Source organism: Catharus ustulatus, chromosome 30 (genome assembly GCF_009819885.2).
Source record: "Catharus ustulatus isolate bCatUst1 chromosome 30, bCatUst1.pri.v2, whole genome shotgun sequence".
Lineage (NCBI taxonomy): Eukaryota > Metazoa > Chordata > Aves > Passeriformes > Turdidae > Catharus > Catharus ustulatus.
Window position 1 is genome coordinate 2,084,278 of NC_046250.1, and position 16,328 is coordinate 2,100,605.

A 16,328-nucleotide genomic window follows, 5' to 3' on the forward strand; every position below is an offset into this window, starting at 1 on the left:
CGATCTGAGTCATCAATCCCCGATAGCATCGATCCGAGTTATTGATCGCTGATAACATCGCTCTGAGTTATTGATCGCCGATAACATCGATCATTGTTATCGATCCCCAATAACATCGATCTGAGTTATTGACCCCTGATAACCTCAATCATTGGGTTCGATCCCCGATAACATCGGTCTGAGTTATTGATCCCTGATAACATCGATCTGAGTTATTGATCGCTGATAACATCCATCATTGTTATCGATCGCTGATAACATCGATCTGAGTTATTGATCCCTGATAACATCGATCATTGGGATCGATCCCCCATAACATTGATCCGCGTTATCGATCGCTGATAACATCAATCATTGTTATCGATCGCCAATAACATCGATCATTGTTATCAATCCCTGATAACATCGATCTGAGTTATCGATCCCCGATAACATCGATCTGAGTCATCAATCCCCGATAGCATCGATCTGAGTTATTGATCGCTGATAACATCGATCATTGGGATCGATCCCCGATAACATCGATCCGTGTTACCGATTCCTGATAACATCGATCCTTGGGATTGATCAATCCCTGATAACATCAAACCGTGTTATCGATCACTGATAATATCAGTCATTGGGATTGATCGATCGGTCCCTGATATCGATCCCGTTATCAATCCCGTTATCGATCCCATTATCAATCCCCGTTATCAATCCCGTTATCAATCCCCGTTATCAATCCTGTTATCAATCCCATTATCAATCCCGTTATCGATCCTGTTATCAATCCAGTGATTTTCCCCCCAAATTCCCGAGTTTTCCCCCTAAATCCCGAATTTTTCCCCCAAATTCGGGGATTTTCACCCCAAATTCCCGATTTTTTCCCTCAAACCCCAGATTTTCCCCCCAAATCCCAGAATTTTCCTCAAATCCCGGTTAATTCCCCCAAATCCCAGATTTTTCTCCCTAAATCCCAAGTTTTTCCCCTCTAATTCCGTAATTTTCACCCCAAATTCTTGTTTTTCCCCCCAAAATCCCGGGTTATTCCCCCAAATCCCAGCTTTTTCACCCCAAATCCCGATTTTTTTTCCCCCAAATCCCATTGTATTCCCCAAAACCTTCCAAAAATCCCCCTAAATCCTCTAAAAACTTTCCAAAACCCCCCCGAAAAACCCCAAATCCCCCCCAAAAAAACCCCAAAGCCCCTAAAAACCCCAAAAAGCCCCAAAAGCCCCTCAACTCCTCCCCAAAAAAGCAAAAAAACCTCAAAAACCCCCAACCCCCAAAAAAAACCAGCCAAACAAAAAAACATAAAACCCACCCTCCCAAAAAAACCAGAAACCCCACAAAATCCCAAAAATAATCCCAAAAAAAAACCCAAAATCAAAAAAAAATCCCCCCAAAAAACCCAAAACCACCAAAAATCCAAACAAAAAACCCAAAATCCCCCCCAAAAAACCCCAACTCCGAGCCCTGGGTGCCACCCGTGTCCCCCCAATGTCCCCTCTGTCCCTCTCCGTGTCCCCCCATGTCCCCCAGTGTCCCTTCTGTCCCCTCTGTCCCTCCCATGTCCCCCCCGTGTCCCCTCTGTCCCCTCTGTCCCTGCCACGTGCCCCCCATGTCCCCTCTGTCACCTCTGTCCCCCTCAATGTCCTCCCTTTGTCCCCCCAATGTCCCCTCTGTCCCCTCTGTCCTCTCCTCTGTCCCCCAATGTCCCCTCTGTCCCCCTCTGTCCCCCACTCTGTCCCTCTCCGTGTCCCCAATATCCCCAATGTCCCCTCTGTCCCCTCTGTCCCCATGTCCCCCATGCCCCCCCATGTCCCCAATGACCCCTCTGTCCCCTCTGTCCCCTCTGTCCCTTCTGTCCCCACCATGTCCCCGCCACGTGCCCCCCGTGTCCCCTCTGTCCCCCCCTCTGTCCCTTCCTCTGTCCCCCCATGTCCCCTCTGTCCCTCTTCGTGTCCCCCATGTGCCCCCCATGTCCCTTCATGTCCCCTCTGTCCCCTCTGTCCCTCTCCATGTCCCCTCTGTCCCCAATGTCCCCCAAAGTCCCCCCTGTCCCTCCATGTCCTCTCTGTCCCCATGTCCCCAATGTCACCTCTGTCCCCCCCGTCCCTCTCCGTGTCCCCCCGTGTCCCCTCTGTCCCCAATGTCCCTCCATGTCCCCTCTGTCCCCTCTGTCCCCCAATGTCCCTCTCCGTGTCCCCAATGTCCCCTCTGTCCCCCTCTGTCCCGTCTGTCCCCTCTGCCCCCCATGTCCCCACATGTCCCCCTCCATGTCCCCCCTCTGTCCCCTCTGTCCCCTTTGTCCCCTCTGTCACCTCTGTCCCCCCCAATGTCCCCCAATGTCCCCTTTGTCTCCCCAATGTCCCCATGTCCCCCCCATATCCCCTCTGTCCCCAATGTCCCTCCATGTCCCCCCTCTGTCCCCCCAATGTCCCCTCCGTCCCCACCATGTCCCCGCCACGCGCCCCCTCTGTCCCCTCTGTCCCCCCATGTCCCCAATGTCCCTCTCCGTGTCCCCCATATCCCCCCCCATGTCCCCTCCGTCCCCTCTGTCCCCAATGTCCCCTCTGTCCCCAATGTCCCTCCATGTCCCCCCCCATGTCCCCCCAATGTCCCCAATGTCCCCACAGCCACATTCCTCTGTCGCCGCCCCCGCGGCTCGCGGGAATGCGGGGTGACAATGGTGACAAAGGCGGCAGTGTCCCGTTGGGGACAGTCCCCGCAGTGTCCCCTCAATGTCCCCTTTGAGTCCCCCCCGCTCCCGGCTCCCATTGGCCGCGCCCCGGGGGGCAGCAGTGGCGGTGCCACCCTTAAACCCCTGTCCCCGGCCGCTGTCCCCTCCGTGTCGCTGTCACCATGTCGCCGAGGGCCACCCGCCACCTCCTGGTGCTGGCCGCGCTGGTGGCGGCGCTGGGTGAGCTTGGGGACAAGGGACAATGTCCCCAAAAACGGGGGGAGGGGGGGACGGGAGAGGTTTGGGGGTGGCCGTGGGGTTGGTGGCACCCACGCGATGTTTGGGGACTGTCACCGGGGGGTGGCACCCAGGAGGGTCCTCAGGGGTGTCACCGGGGGGGTGGCACCGAGGAAAGTCCCCAGAGTTGTCACCAAGCTGAGGGTGGCATCAAGGACAGTCCCAGAGTTGTCACCAAGCTGAGGGTGGCATCAAGGACAGTCCCAGAGTTGTCACCTCCCTGGGGACAGGTGGGAGTGGCACCGAAGAGGGTCTCAGAGTTGTCACCAACATGGGGACAGGTGGGGGTGACGTCAGGAAGGGTCCCAGAGTTGTCACCAAGGTGGGGGTGGCATCAAGGAGGGACCCCAGGATTGTCACCAACATAGGGACAGATGGGGGTGGCATCAGGGACAGTTCCCAGAGTTGTCACCAAGCCGGGGGTGGCACCGAGGAGGGACCCCAGGATTATCACCTTCATGGAGGTGGCATCAAGGACACTCCAGAGTTGTCACCAAGCTGGGGGTGCCATCAAGGAAGGTTCCAGAGTTGTCACCAACATGGGGACAGATGGGGGTGGCACCAAGGAGGGTCCCCAGGGTTGTCACCAAGCTGGGGGTGGCATCAAGGACAGTCCCCAGAGTTGTCACCAACATGGGGACAGGTGGGGATGGCATCAAGAAGGGTCCCAGAGTTGTCACCGAGTTGGGGGTGGCATCGAGGAGGGTCCCCAGAGTTGTCACCTCCATGGGGACAGCTGGGAGTGGCATCGAGGAGGGTCCCCAGGGTTGTCACCAAGCCGGGGGTGGCATCAAGGAGGGTCCCCAGAGTTGTCACCAACATGGGGACAGCTCGGAGTGGCATTGAGGACAGTCCCAGAGTTGTCACCAACATGGGGACAGATGGGGGTGGCATTAGAGACGGTCCCAGAGTTGTCACCGAGTTGGGGGTGGCACCAAGGAGGGTCCTCAGAGTTGTCACCTCCCTGGGGACAGCTGGGAGTGGCATCAAGAAGGGTCCCCAGAGTTGTCACCAACATGGGGTGGCACCGAGGAGGGTCGTCAGGGTGTCACCAAGCTGGGGACAGCTTGGGGTGGCATCAAGGACAGTCCCAGAGTTGTCACCAACATGGGGACAGGTGGAGGTTGGCATCGAGGACGCTCCAGAGTTGTCACCAAGCTGGAGGTGGCACCAAGAAGGGTCCCCAGAGTTGTCACCTCCCTGGGGACAGCTGGGAGTGGCATCAAGGACGGTCCCAGAGTTGTCACCAACATGGGGACAGGTGGGGGTGACATCAGGAAGGGTCCCAGAGTTGTCACCAAGGTGGGGGTGGCATCAAGGAGGGTCCCCAGAGTTGTCACCTCCATGGGGGTGGCATCAAGAAGGGTCCCCAGGATTGTCACCAAGCAGGGGACAGGTGGGGGTGGCATCAGAGACAGTTCCCAGAGTTGTCACCAAGGTGGGAGTGGCATCAAGGAGGATCCCCAGAGTTGTCCCCAACATGGGGACAGCTGGGGGTGACATCGAGGACAGTCCCCAGAATTGTCACCGAGTTGGGGGTGGCATCAAGAAGGGTCCTAGAGTTGTCACCAAGCTGGGGACAGATGGGCGTGGCACCGAGGAGGGTCCCCAGCGTTGTCACCAACATGGGGACAGATGGGGGTGGCATCAAGGACGGTCCCAGAGTTGTCACCTCCATGGGGACAGCTGGGGGTGGCATCAAGGACAGTCCAGAGTTGTCACCAAGCTGGGGACAGGTGGGAGTGGCATCGAGGACGCTCCAGAGTTGTCACCAACATAGGGACAGATGGGGGTGGCATCAAGGACGGTCCCAGGATTGTCACCAAGTTGGGGACAGGTGGAGGTGGCATCAAGGAGGGTCCCCAGAGTTGTCACCAAGCTGAGGGTGGCATCGAGGAGGGTCCCAGGGTTGTCACCTCCCTGGGGACAGTGCGGGTGCCACACCCAGCCCCTCTGGTGTCACCGGGGTGCACAGCGGGTGTCATTGTCACCTCCCCGGGCCAGCCCCGCCCTTGTCACCGCGCACTGGGACACTGTCACCTCCAAGCCACCCTTGGTGACAACAGTGCCACAACTCCGCTGTCCCCTCCGAGCCACCCTTAGGGACATCGGGGTGGTGTCACAACTCCACTGTCCCCTCCGAGCCACCCCCGGTGACAGCAGCGCCACAAATGTCCCCTGGCGCTCCCCTCGGCGCCCTCGGGGTGGCACCTCGGGGACAGGGCGCGGTGACAGCCAGCCCCGTGTGTCGCCAGCAGTGTCGCCGGTGTCGCCGATCCACGTGTACACGCAGCGCGAGGTCTATGGCACGGTGGGCGCCAGTGTCACCCTGTCCTGCAGCTTCTGGTCCAGCGAGTGGGTCTCGGATGACATCTCTGTCACCTGGCACTTCCAGGCCGAGGGCAGCCGCGACAGCATCTCCGTGAGTGTCACCGCGGTGTCCCCGAGCTGTCCCCAGTGTCCCCGAGCTGTCCTCAGTGTCCCCAACCTGTCCTCAGTGTCCCCGAGCCATCCCCGGTGTCCCCACGGCGTCCCCAGCTCATCCCCAGTGTCCTCGCGGTGTCCCCGACACGTCCCCAGTGTCCCCCCTCAGTGTCTCCGCAGTGTCCCCGCAGTGTCCCCAGCCTGTCCCCAATGTCCCCGAGCCATCCCCGGTGTCCCCAGCCCGCCCTCAGTGTCCCCCCAGTGTCCCCCCAGTGTCCCCGCAGTGTCCCCAGCCTGCCCCCAGTGTCCCCCAGCCCGCCTCCAGTGTGCCCCCAGTGTCCCCGCGGTGTCCCCGACTCGTCCTCAGTGTCCTCGAGCCATCCCCGGTGTCCCCGCAGTGTCCCCGCGGTGTCCCCAGCGTCCCCCAGCTCATCCCCAGTGTCCTCGCGGTGTCCCCAGTGTCCCCAACTCGTCCTCAGTGTCTCCGCCCTGTCCCCAATGTCCCCGAGCCATCCCCGGTGTCCCCAGCCCGTCCCCAGTGTCCCCAACCCGTCCCCAGTGTCCTCAACCCGTCCCCAATGTCCCCCAGCCCGCCTCCAGTGTGCCCCCAGTGTCCCCGCGGTGTCCCCAACTCGTCCCAAGTGTCCCCGAGCCATCCCCGGTGTCCTCGCGGCGTCCCCAGCTCATCCCCAGTGTCCTCGCGGTGTCCCCGACACGTCCCCAGTGTCCCCCCTCAGTGTCTCCGCAGTGTCCCCGCAGTGTCCCCAGCCTGTCCCCAGTGTCCCCGAGCCATCCCCAGTGTCCCCGTGGTGTCCCCGACCCGTCCCCGGTGTCCCAGAGTGATCCCCAGTGTCCCCAGCCCGCCCTCAGTGTCCCCACCGTGTCCCCAACCTGTCCCCAGCGTCCCCGACCCGTCCCCAGTGTCCCCGCGGTGTCCCCAGCTCATCCCCAATGTCCCCGCGGTGTCCCCAGCTCATCCCCAATGTCCCCGCGGTGTCCCCGACACGTCCCCAGTGTCCCCCCTCAGTGTCCCCGCGGTGTCCCCTGTCTGTCCCCAGTGTCCCCGAGCCATCCCCGGTGTCCCCAGCCGGATTTTAGGGCGATCGCAGCCGGATTTGGGGGAGTCACACCCGGATTTTGGGGGGTTCGCAGCCGGAATTTGGGGAATTCCCAGCCGGGACTTGGGGAGTTCTCAGCCGGATTCGGGGGGATTTGCAGCTGGATTATGGGAGGTTCACAGCCGGAATTTGGGAGGTTCACACCCGGATTTTGGGGGATTCGTGGCCGCATTTTGGGGGATTTGTGCCCGGATTTTGGGGGATTCACACCCGAATTTTGGGGGATTCACACTCGGATTTTGGGGAGTTCACATCCTCATTTCGGGGAATTTGTGGCCGGATTTTGGGGGGTTCACACCCGCATTTTGGGCGGTTCACACCCGGATTTTGGGGGATTCGTGACCGGATTTTGGGAGATTTGTGCCCGCATTTTGGGGGGTTCACACCCGCATTTCGGGAGTTCACACCCTGATTTCAGGGGATTTGTGGCTGGATTTTGGGGGAGTTCACACCCGGATTTTGAGGGGTTCACAGCTGGATTTTGGGGGATTTGTGGCCGGATTTTGGGAGGTTCACACCCGGATTTTGGGGGGGTTCGTGATCGGATTTTGGGAGGTTCACACCCGGATTTTGAGAGGTTCACAGCCGCATTTCGGGGGATTTGTGCCTGGATTTTGGGAGGTTCACACCCGCATTTCGGGGGTTCACACTCGGGATTTGGGGAGTTCACAGCCGCATTTTGGGGGTTCACAGCCGGATTTCGGGGGATTTGTGGCCGGATTCGGGGGGATTTCCAGCTGGATTTTAGGGGGTTCACAGCAGGAATTTAGGGTGATCGCAGCCAGGTTTAGGGGTTCGCACCCGGGATTTGGGGGAGATTCTCAGCCGGAATTTGGGGAGTTCACAGCCGGGTTTTGAGGGATTCACACCCGCATTTCGGGGAATTAGTGACCGGATTTTGGGGGATTTGTGCCTGGTTTTTGAGGGGTTCGCAGTCGGATTTTGGGGGTTTCACATCCACATTTTGGGGAATTCCCAGCCAGGACTTGAGGAGTTCGCAGCCGGATTCGGGGGGATTTGCAGCTGGATTTTAGGAGGTTCACAGCCGGAATTTGGGGGATTTGTGCCCGGATTTTGGGAGATTTGTGCCTGGATTTTGGGATGTTCACACCCGGATTTCGGGGGATTTGTGGCCGGATTTTGGGGTGCTCACACCCGGATTTTGGGGAATTCCCAGCAGGAATTTGGGGGGTTCACAGCTGGAAATTGGGAGGGATCGCAGCCGGGTTTTGGGGGAGTTGCCAGTCGGAATTTGGGGGAGATTCTCAGCCGGGTTTTGGGGAGTTCACACCCGGATTTGGGGGGTTCACACCCGCATTTCGGGGGATTTGTGGCCAGATTTTGGGGGATTTGTGGCCGGATTTTGGGAGATTCACACTCTGATTCTGGGGGATTCACACCCGGATTTTGGGGACTTCACAGCCAGATTTTGGGAGATTCTCAGCCGGAATTTGGGGAATTCTCAACCGGGACTTGGGGAGTTCGCAGCCGGATTCGGGGGGATTTCCAGTTGGATTTTAAGAGGTTCACACCCGCATTTTGGGGAATTTGTGACCGGATTTTGGGAGATCTGTGCCTGGGTTTTTGGGGGTTCACACCTGGATTTCGGCGGATTTGTGGCTGGGTTTTGGGGAGTTCCCAGCCGGAATGTGGGGAGTGTGCAGCCGGATTTTGGGGGGTTCACACCCGGATTTTGGGGAGTTCGTGGCCGCATTTCGGGGGATTTGTGACGGGATTTTGGGGGATTTGTGACCGGATTTTGGGGAGTTCACACCGGCATTTTGAGGAATTTGTGACTGGATTTCGGGGGATTTGTGCCTGGATTTTGGGGGTTTCACACCCGAATTTCGGGAGATTTGTGCCCGCATTTCGGGATGTTCCCACCCTCATTTCCCCGCCCGCCCGAGCGCCACCCCCGCCCCTCCGTGACCTCCCTGTCGCTGTCACTGTCGCTGTCGCAGATCTTCCACTACGCCCAGGGCCAGCCCTACATCGACGACGTCGGGAGCTTCAAGGAGCGCATGGAGTGGGCGGGGAACCCGCGGCGCCGCGACGGCTCAATCATCATCCACGGGCTGGAGCCGAGCGACAACGGCACCTTCACGTGCGACGTGAAAAACCCGCCCGACATCGTGGGCAAATCGTCACAGGTCACGCTCTACGTGCTGGAGAGAGGTGAGCGGGGTGGCATCTGTCTGTCCTCCCTGTCACCTCCCTGTCACCTCCCTGTCGCCGGCTGGCACCTCCCTGGAACCTCCCTAGAACCTTCCTGGAACCTGCTGTCACCTGCTGTCACCTCCTCTCACCTGCTGTCACCTCCGTGTCATCTCCCTGTCACCTCCTTGTCACCTCCTTTCACCTGCCTGTCACCTCCCTGGCACCTCCCTGGCACCTGCCGCCACCTGTTGTCACCTCCTCTCACCTGCTGCCACCTCCCTGTCGCCTCTCTGTCACCTCCCTGTCGCCTCCTGGCACCTGCTGTCACCTCCGTGTTGCCTGCTGGTACCTTCCTGTCGCCTGCTGTCACCTCCTTGTCACCTACTGCCGCCTGCTGTCGCCTGCTGTCACCTCCCTGTCACCTCCCTGTCGCCTGCTGTCATCTCCTTGTCACCTGCTATCACCTCCTTGTCACCTGCTGCCACCTACTGCCACCTGCTGCCACCTGCTGCCACCTGCTGTCGCCTGCTGTCACCTCCCTGTCATCTCCCTGTCGCCTGCTGTCGTCTCCTTGTCACCTCCCTGGCACCTGCTGCCACCTGCCTGTCACCTCCTTGGCACTTCCTGGCACCTACTGGCACCTGCTGTCACCTCCCTGTCATCCCCCTGTCGCCTGCTGGCACCTGCTGGCACCTGTTGTCGCTTCCCTGTCGCCTCTGTGTCACCTCCCTGTCGCGTGCTAGCACCTCCCTGTCACCTCCCTGTCCACTGCTGGCACCTGCTGTCACCTACTGTCACCTCCCTGTGCCTGCCGTCACCTCCCTGTCGCCTCCCTGTCTCCTGCCTGTCACCTACTGGTACCTGCTGGCACCTCCCTGTCGCCTCTCTGTCACCTCCCTGTCGCCTGCTGGCACCTCTCTGTCACCTGCTGGCACCGGTTGTCACCTGCTGTCACCTACTGACACCCCCCTGTCGCCTGCTGTCACCTGCCTGTCACCTCCCTGTCCACTGCTGGCACCTGCTGGCACCTCCTGTCACCTGTTGGCACCTCCCTGTCGCCTCTGTGTCACCTCCCTGTCACTTCCTTGGCACCTTCTGGCACCTCCTGGCACATCCCTGTCTCCTGCTGTCACCTGCTGCCACCTGCTGTCGCCTGCTGGCACCTGCTGGCACCTCCCTGGCACCTGCTGTCATCTTCCTGTCACCTTCGTGTCACCTGCTATCACCTGCTGTCACCTCCTCTCACCTGCTGTCACCTCCTTGTCACCTGTTGCCACCTCCCTGTCACCTCTCTGTCGCCTGCTGTCACCGATAGTGGCCGTGTCACCTCCCTGAGCACCTATGATGAGGGTGACACTGGGCTGGTGTCACCTCCCTGCTCCCTAGTGGCGGTGTCACCTCCCTGACACCGATGGTGGCAGTGACACGGGGCTGGTGTCACCTCAATTCCACCTGCTGCTGGTGGTGACATGGTGTCGGTGTCCCCTCCATGCTGTGGGTGACAGTACCACTGTCCCTCCCTGCTGATGGTGACACGGTGCCACTGTCCCCTCCCTGCTGATGGTGCCACTGTCCCCTCCCTGCTGATGGTGACACGGTGCCACTGTCCTGTCCCTGCTGTGGGTGACACGGTGGCACTGTCCCCTCCTTGCTGACGGTGCCACTGTCCCCTCTCTGCTGGCGGTGGCACTGTCCCCAATGTCCCCCCTCTGCTGATGGTGACACGGTGCCACTGTCCCCTCTCTTCTGGGGGTGACACGTCCCCGATGTCCCCTCCCTGCTGACGGTGACACTGTCCCCTCTCTACTGGGGGTGACACGGTGCCACTGTCCTGTCCCTGCTGGCGGTGACACGGTGCCACTGTCCCCTCTCTACTGGGGGTGACACGTCCCCGATGTCCCCTCTCTGCTGACGGTGACACTGTTCCCGCTGTCCCCGCTATCCCCCCCGTGCTGAGGTGGCGCTGTCCCCGCTGTCCCCTCGTGCTGAGGTGGCGCTGTCCCCGCTGTCCCCTCTCTGCTGATGGTGTCGCTGTCCCCGCTGTCCCCGCTGTCCCCGCAGTGTCCCCCCGTTACGGAGTGGTGCTGGGCTCTGTCATTGCCGGTGTCCTGCTGTTGGTGGCACTGTCCCCAATGTCCCCGCAGTGTCCCCCCGTTACGGAGTGGTGCTGGGCTCTGTCATTGCCGGTGTCCTGCTGTTGGTGGCACTGTCCCCAATGTCCCCGCAGTGTCCCCCCGTTACGGAGTGGTGCTGGGCTCTGTCATTGCCGGTGTCCTGCTGTTGGTGGCACTGTCCCCAATGTCCCCGCAGTGTCCCCCCGTTACGGAGTGGTGCTGGGCTCTGTCATTGCCGGTGTCCTGCTGTTGGTGGCACTGTCCCCAATGTCCCCGCAGTGTCCCCCCGTTACGGAGTGGTGCTGGGCTCTGTCATTGCCGGTGTCCTGCTGTTGGTGGCACTGTCCCCAATGTCCCCGCAGTGTCCCCCCGTTACGGAGTGGTGCTGGGCTCTGTCATTGCCGGTGTCCTGCTGTTGGTGGCACTGTCCCCAATGTCCCCGCAGTGTCCCCCCGTTACGGAGTGGTGCTGGGCTCTGTCATTGCCGGTGTCCTGCTGTTGGTGGCACTGTCCCCAATGTCCCCGCAGTGTCCCCGCGTTACGGAGTGGTGCTGGGCGCTGTCATTGCCGGTGTCCTGTTGTTGGTGGCCGCGCTGGTGGCGCTGGGCTATGGCAGCCGCTACTGCTGGAGGCGGCGCCAGGAGCGGCTGCAGCGGCGCCTCAGGTGAGAGACCCCAGAGACCCCAACCCACTGCTGAGACCCCCACCCAGAGACCCCAACCCAGAGACCCCTCCCCACTGCTGAGACCCCCACCCAGAGACCCCTCCCCACTGCTGAGACCCCCACCCAGAGACCCCTCCCCACTGCTGAGACCCCCACCCAGAGACCCCAACCCAGGGACCCCAACCCAGAGACCCCAGCCCAGAGACCCCTCCCCATGAACTGAGACCCCAGCCCAGAGACCCCAGCCCAGAGACCCCCACCCAGAGACCCCTCCCCACAGACCCCAAACCCACAGACCCCTCCCCAAAGACCCCAACCCAGAGACCCCAACCCAGAGACCCCTCCCCATGAACTGAGACCCCTCCCCAGAGACCCCAACCCAGAGACCCCAACCCAGGGACCCCAACCCAGAGACCCCAGCCCAGAGACCCCAAACCAGAGACCCCCACCCAGAGACCCCAGCCCAGAGACCCCAACCCATGAACTGAGACCCCAACCCAGAGACCCCCACCCAGAGACCCCTCCTCACTGCTGAGACCCCCACCCAGAGACCCCAACCCAGAGAACCCTCCCCAATGACCACACCCCTCCCCATGAACTGAGACCCCTCCCCACTGCTGAGACCCCTCCCCACCCTGCCCGACTCCTCCCCATGGACTGAGACCACTCCCCACTGACCAGACCCCTCCCCACTGACCAGACCCCTCCCCAAGGACCCGACCCCTCCCCATCCACCCCGATCCCACCCCTCCCCACTGCTGAGACCCCTCCCCAAAGACCCCAACCCACGGACTGAGACCCCTCCCCACGGACTGAGACCCCTCCCCAAAGACCCCTCCCCACTGCTGAGACCCCTCCCCACCCCAACGACCCCTCCCCACCCCACTGGCCCCTCCCCACAGACTGAGACCCCTCCCCACACACTGAGACCCCTCCCCACCCCACCGACCCCTCCCCACCGACTGAGACCCCTCCCCACAGACTGAGACCCCTCCCCACAGACTGAGACCCCTCCCCACGGACTGAGACCCCTCCCCAAGGACTCAGACCCCTCCCCACCGACCCCTCCGCACCCACCCCGACCCCTCCCCACCGACCCCTCCTCTTTTTTCTCTTCCCCCCCGCACTCGCCCCCAGCGCCATGGAGAAGGGGAAGCTGCAGCGCTCGGCCAAGGACGGCTCCAAGCGCAGCCGGCAGGTGAGTGCCGTGTCCCCTCGGTGTCCCCTCGGTGTCCCCTCGGTGTCCCCCGTGTCCCCTCGGTGTCCCCTGTGTCCCCCATGTGCCCCGTGTCGCCCCGTCCCCTCTGTTCCCTCTGTCCCCCCGTGTCCCCCAATGTCCCCATGTCCCCCAGTGTCCCCTAGTCACCCCAGTCCCCCATGTCCCTTAAGCCCCCCGTGTCCCCATGTCCCAATGTCCCGCAATGTCTTCTCTGTCCCTGCTGTCCTCCTGTCCCTCTGTCCCCCTGTCCCTCTGTCCCGCTGTCCCCCTGTCCCCGGGGACGGGAGTTGAACCCCTCCCCGTCCCTCTGTCATCCTGTCCCCGCTGTCCCCGGGTGCCGGAAATGAATCCCCCTGTCCCTCTGTCCCTGTCCCCTGTCCCCTTGTCCTCCTGTCCCCATGTCCCCAAGGGCCAGAGATTAATCCCCCTGTCCCCTGTCTCCGCTGTCCCCGAGTGCCGGAGATGAATTCCCCTGTCCCTGTCCCCTGTCCCCCTGTCCCCCCTGTCCCTGTCCCCCTGTCCCCGGGGATGGGAGTTGAACCCCCTCTGTCCCCCCTGTCCCTGTCCCCAGTTCCTGTCCCCCTGTCCCCAGGGATGGGAGTTTAACCCCCCCTGTCCCTGTCCCCCTGTCCCTCTTGTCCCCCTGTCCCCTTGTTCCCTCTGTCCGCCTGTCCCCGTCCCTGTCCCCGCTGTCCCCGGGTGCCGGAAATGAATCCCCCTGTCCCCCTGACCCCTGTCCCCATGTCCCCAAGGGCCAGAGATTAATTCCCCTGTCCCCCTGTCCCCGGGGATGGGAGTTTAACCCCCCTGTCCCTGTCCCTCTGTCCCCGGGGATGGGAGTTTAACCCCCCTGTCCCTGTCCCTGTCCCCCTGTCGCTGTCCCCTCAGGCTCCGGGTGCCGGAGTTTAACCCCCCTGTCCCCTGTCCCTGTCCCTGTCCCAATGTCGCTGTCCCCGCAGGCCCCCGTTCTCTATGCCATGCTGGACCACGGCCGCAGCTCCAAGAAACCCAAGGCGGGCGCGGGCGACTCTCGCAAGGAGAGGAAATAGCGGTTAGCGGGCAGGGAGGGACCCCCGGAGCCAGCGGGCACAGGGGGGGACCCCCGGCCCCCCAAAGTCATCATGACCATCGAGATGGAGCTGCGGGGGGAGCCCCAGGCCGCGCCCCCTCCCCCCGCCCGCTCCCCGAGCCGGGGCAGCCTCGGCAGCGCCCTGCGGAGAATCATCAAACCCGACTCGGGGGGCTCCTGATCCCCCCCGGTTCTGATCCTGGTCCTGATCCCGGTTCTGAACCTGGTTCTGATCCGTTCTGATCCCGGTTCTGATCCCAGTTCCGATCCCGGTTCTGATCCTGGTTCTGATCCCCCCAACGGTTCCGATCCTGGTTCTGACCCCGGTTCTGATCCCCCCCCGGTTCCGATCCCGGTTCTGATCCTGGTTCTGATCCCGGTTCGGTTCCCGGTTCTGATCCCGGTTCTGATCCCGGTTCTGATCCGTTCTGATCCCGGTTCCGGTCCCGGTTCTGACCCCGGTTCTGTTCCCGGTTCTGATCCTGGTTCTGATCCGTTCTGATCCCCCCCCGGTTCTGATCCCGGTTCTGATCCCGGTTCTGATCCCGGTTCTGATCCTGGTTCGATCCCGGTTCTGATCCGTTCTGATCCCCCCCCGGTTCTGATCCCGGTTCTGATCCCGGTTCTGATCCCCCCCCCGGTTCTGATCCTCCCCCGGTTCTGATCCCGGTTCTGATCCCCACCCGGTTCCGATCCTGGTTCTGATCCCGGTTCTGATCCGTTCTGATCCCCCCCCGGTTCCGATCCCGGTTCTGACCCCGGTTCTGATCCCGGTTCTGATCCCGGTTCCGATCCCGGTTCTGATCCCGGTTCTGATCCCGGTTCCGATCCCGGTTCTGATCCCGGTTCTGATCCCGGTTCTGATCCGTTCTGATACCGGTTCTGATCCGTTCTGATCCCCCCCGGTTCTGATCCCGGTTCCGATCCCGGTTCTGACCCCGGTTCTGATCCCGGTTCCGATCCCGGTTCCGATCCCGGTTCTGATCCCGGTTCTGATCCCGGTTCTGATCCCGGTTCCGATCCCGGTTCCGATCCCGGTTCTGATCCCGGTTCCGATCCCGGTTCCGATCCCGGTTCTGCCCCCCCAGGTTCGGGACCCGCCGGGAGCGGGGTGTGGTTCTCGCTCGGGTCCCGCGGCCTTGGGGACATCCCCGTGTCCCCCCCGTGTCCCCCCCGTGTCCCCCCGTGTCCCCCCGTGTCCCCCCCGTGTCCCCCCCGTGTCCCCCCCCGCCCCATCTCCGCTCCAGGAGCGAATTTCCCAATTTCTCCTTTTTGAGCCCAAAACCGGCGGGTCTGGGGTCGGTCCCCCCCGTCCCCGGGACCCCTCGTGGCGGTGTCACCTCCGCGTGTCCCCTCCCCCAACTCGGGGGGGTTTCTCTGCCCCCTCCCCACCCCCAAATTTGAATTTTCCTCCTTTTCTGGCCGTTTTCTCGTCTCTCCCCGCGACCGACCCCAAATGACGTCGCAGGGTGGCCCTGTCCCCTTTGTCCCCTTTGTCCCCTTTGTCCCCACCATTAACTCCCCCCACCCCATAACGCCCCCTCCCCAAATTCCGGCCGGAGCCCCGAGGAGGGGGCGAGGCCTCGGCTGGGCTGGGGTCGCCCCCCGCGCCCCCCACCCCCATTTTCTACTCCCTGTCCCCTCCTTGTCCCCTCCCTGTCCCCGTGGTGGCATTAATAAAACTGACATCTCCGGGATGTCCCCTCCGGGCTGCCATTGTCGCCGTCCCCACTCTGAGCATCGCTGTCACCCTCAGGAGGCGACACTCCGAGGTGGCACAGGGTGGTGGCATCCTGTCCCCAACGCCACCTCAGCGCCACCTCCCTGTCACCAATTAAAGCTCGCTGTAATTAACACCGAGGTGTCATTAATAAAGGGGTGGGGGCTGTCACCAAAGAGCCCAGCCCCGGGTTTGGGGGGGATTTGGGGACATTTGGGGCTCGGGGCAGGGTGGGAATTGTCGGTCCCGGTGCCCCCCCGGTGTCCCCCCGGTGTCCCCTCGGGATTTTTTGTCCTTTCCCTAATAAGTCTGCGCAGCCCGACCCCGCCGTGTCCCCTGGGCCCTGCCCCGGGTTGTGTTTTTCTTTCCGAGGAGCTATTTCTGCACCGGAGCGCGGCATTCCCGAGCCCTGCGAGCCCCTAAAATCCGGCTGAGAACCCCAAAAAACCCGGCTGAGAACTCCCAAAAAACCCGGCTGAGAACCCCAAAAAATCCGGCTGAGAGCCCCAAAAAAACCGGCTGTGAAATCCCAAAAAATCCGGCTGCGAGCTCTCAAAAATCCAGCTGCGATTCCCTCAAAAATCCGGCTGAGAATCCCAAAAATCCGGCTGTGAAATCCCAAAATCCCGGCTGTGAACTCCCAAAAACCCGACTGTGAAACCCCTCAAACCCGGGTGCGAACCTTCCAAAAATCCGGCTGCGAATCCCCCCAAAATCCGGCTGCAAACTCCCAAAAACTGGGCTGTGAACCTCCCAAAAATCCTGCTGCAAATCCCTCCAAGAAACCCGGCTGAGAGTCCCCCCAAAACTCGGCTGCAACCTCCCAAAAATGCGGCTGCAAATCCCCCCAAACCCGGCTCCGAACATCTTCAAATTCAGCT

At 61.8% G+C, this 16,328-nt stretch overlaps 1 protein-coding gene across 2 annotated transcripts; it reads left to right on the forward strand.

Moving 5' to 3' along the window:
- The first annotated feature begins 2,603 nt into the window (after positions 1–2,603).
- MPZ (myelin protein zero) lies at positions 2,604–13,955 on the forward strand. 2 transcript variants are annotated; one of them, XM_033083018.1, is made up of 7 exons: positions 2,604–2,905; positions 5,218–5,384; positions 8,466–8,679; positions 10,723–11,276; positions 11,360–11,439; positions 12,577–12,637; positions 13,618–13,955. In XM_033083018.1, exons 1-7 carry the CDS (start codon positions 2,848–2,850, stop codon positions 13,705–13,707), a joined length of 1,224 nt encoding a protein of 407 aa, XP_032938909.1. In that variant the 5' UTR covers positions 2,604–2,847; the 3' UTR covers positions 13,708–13,955. The 2 variants fall into 2 exon arrangements, with proteins under 2 accessions (XP_032938909.1, XP_032938910.1); XM_033083019.1 differs by having other exon boundaries at positions 5,221–5,384.
- The last annotated feature ends 2,373 nt before the right edge of the window (positions 13,956–16,328 follow it).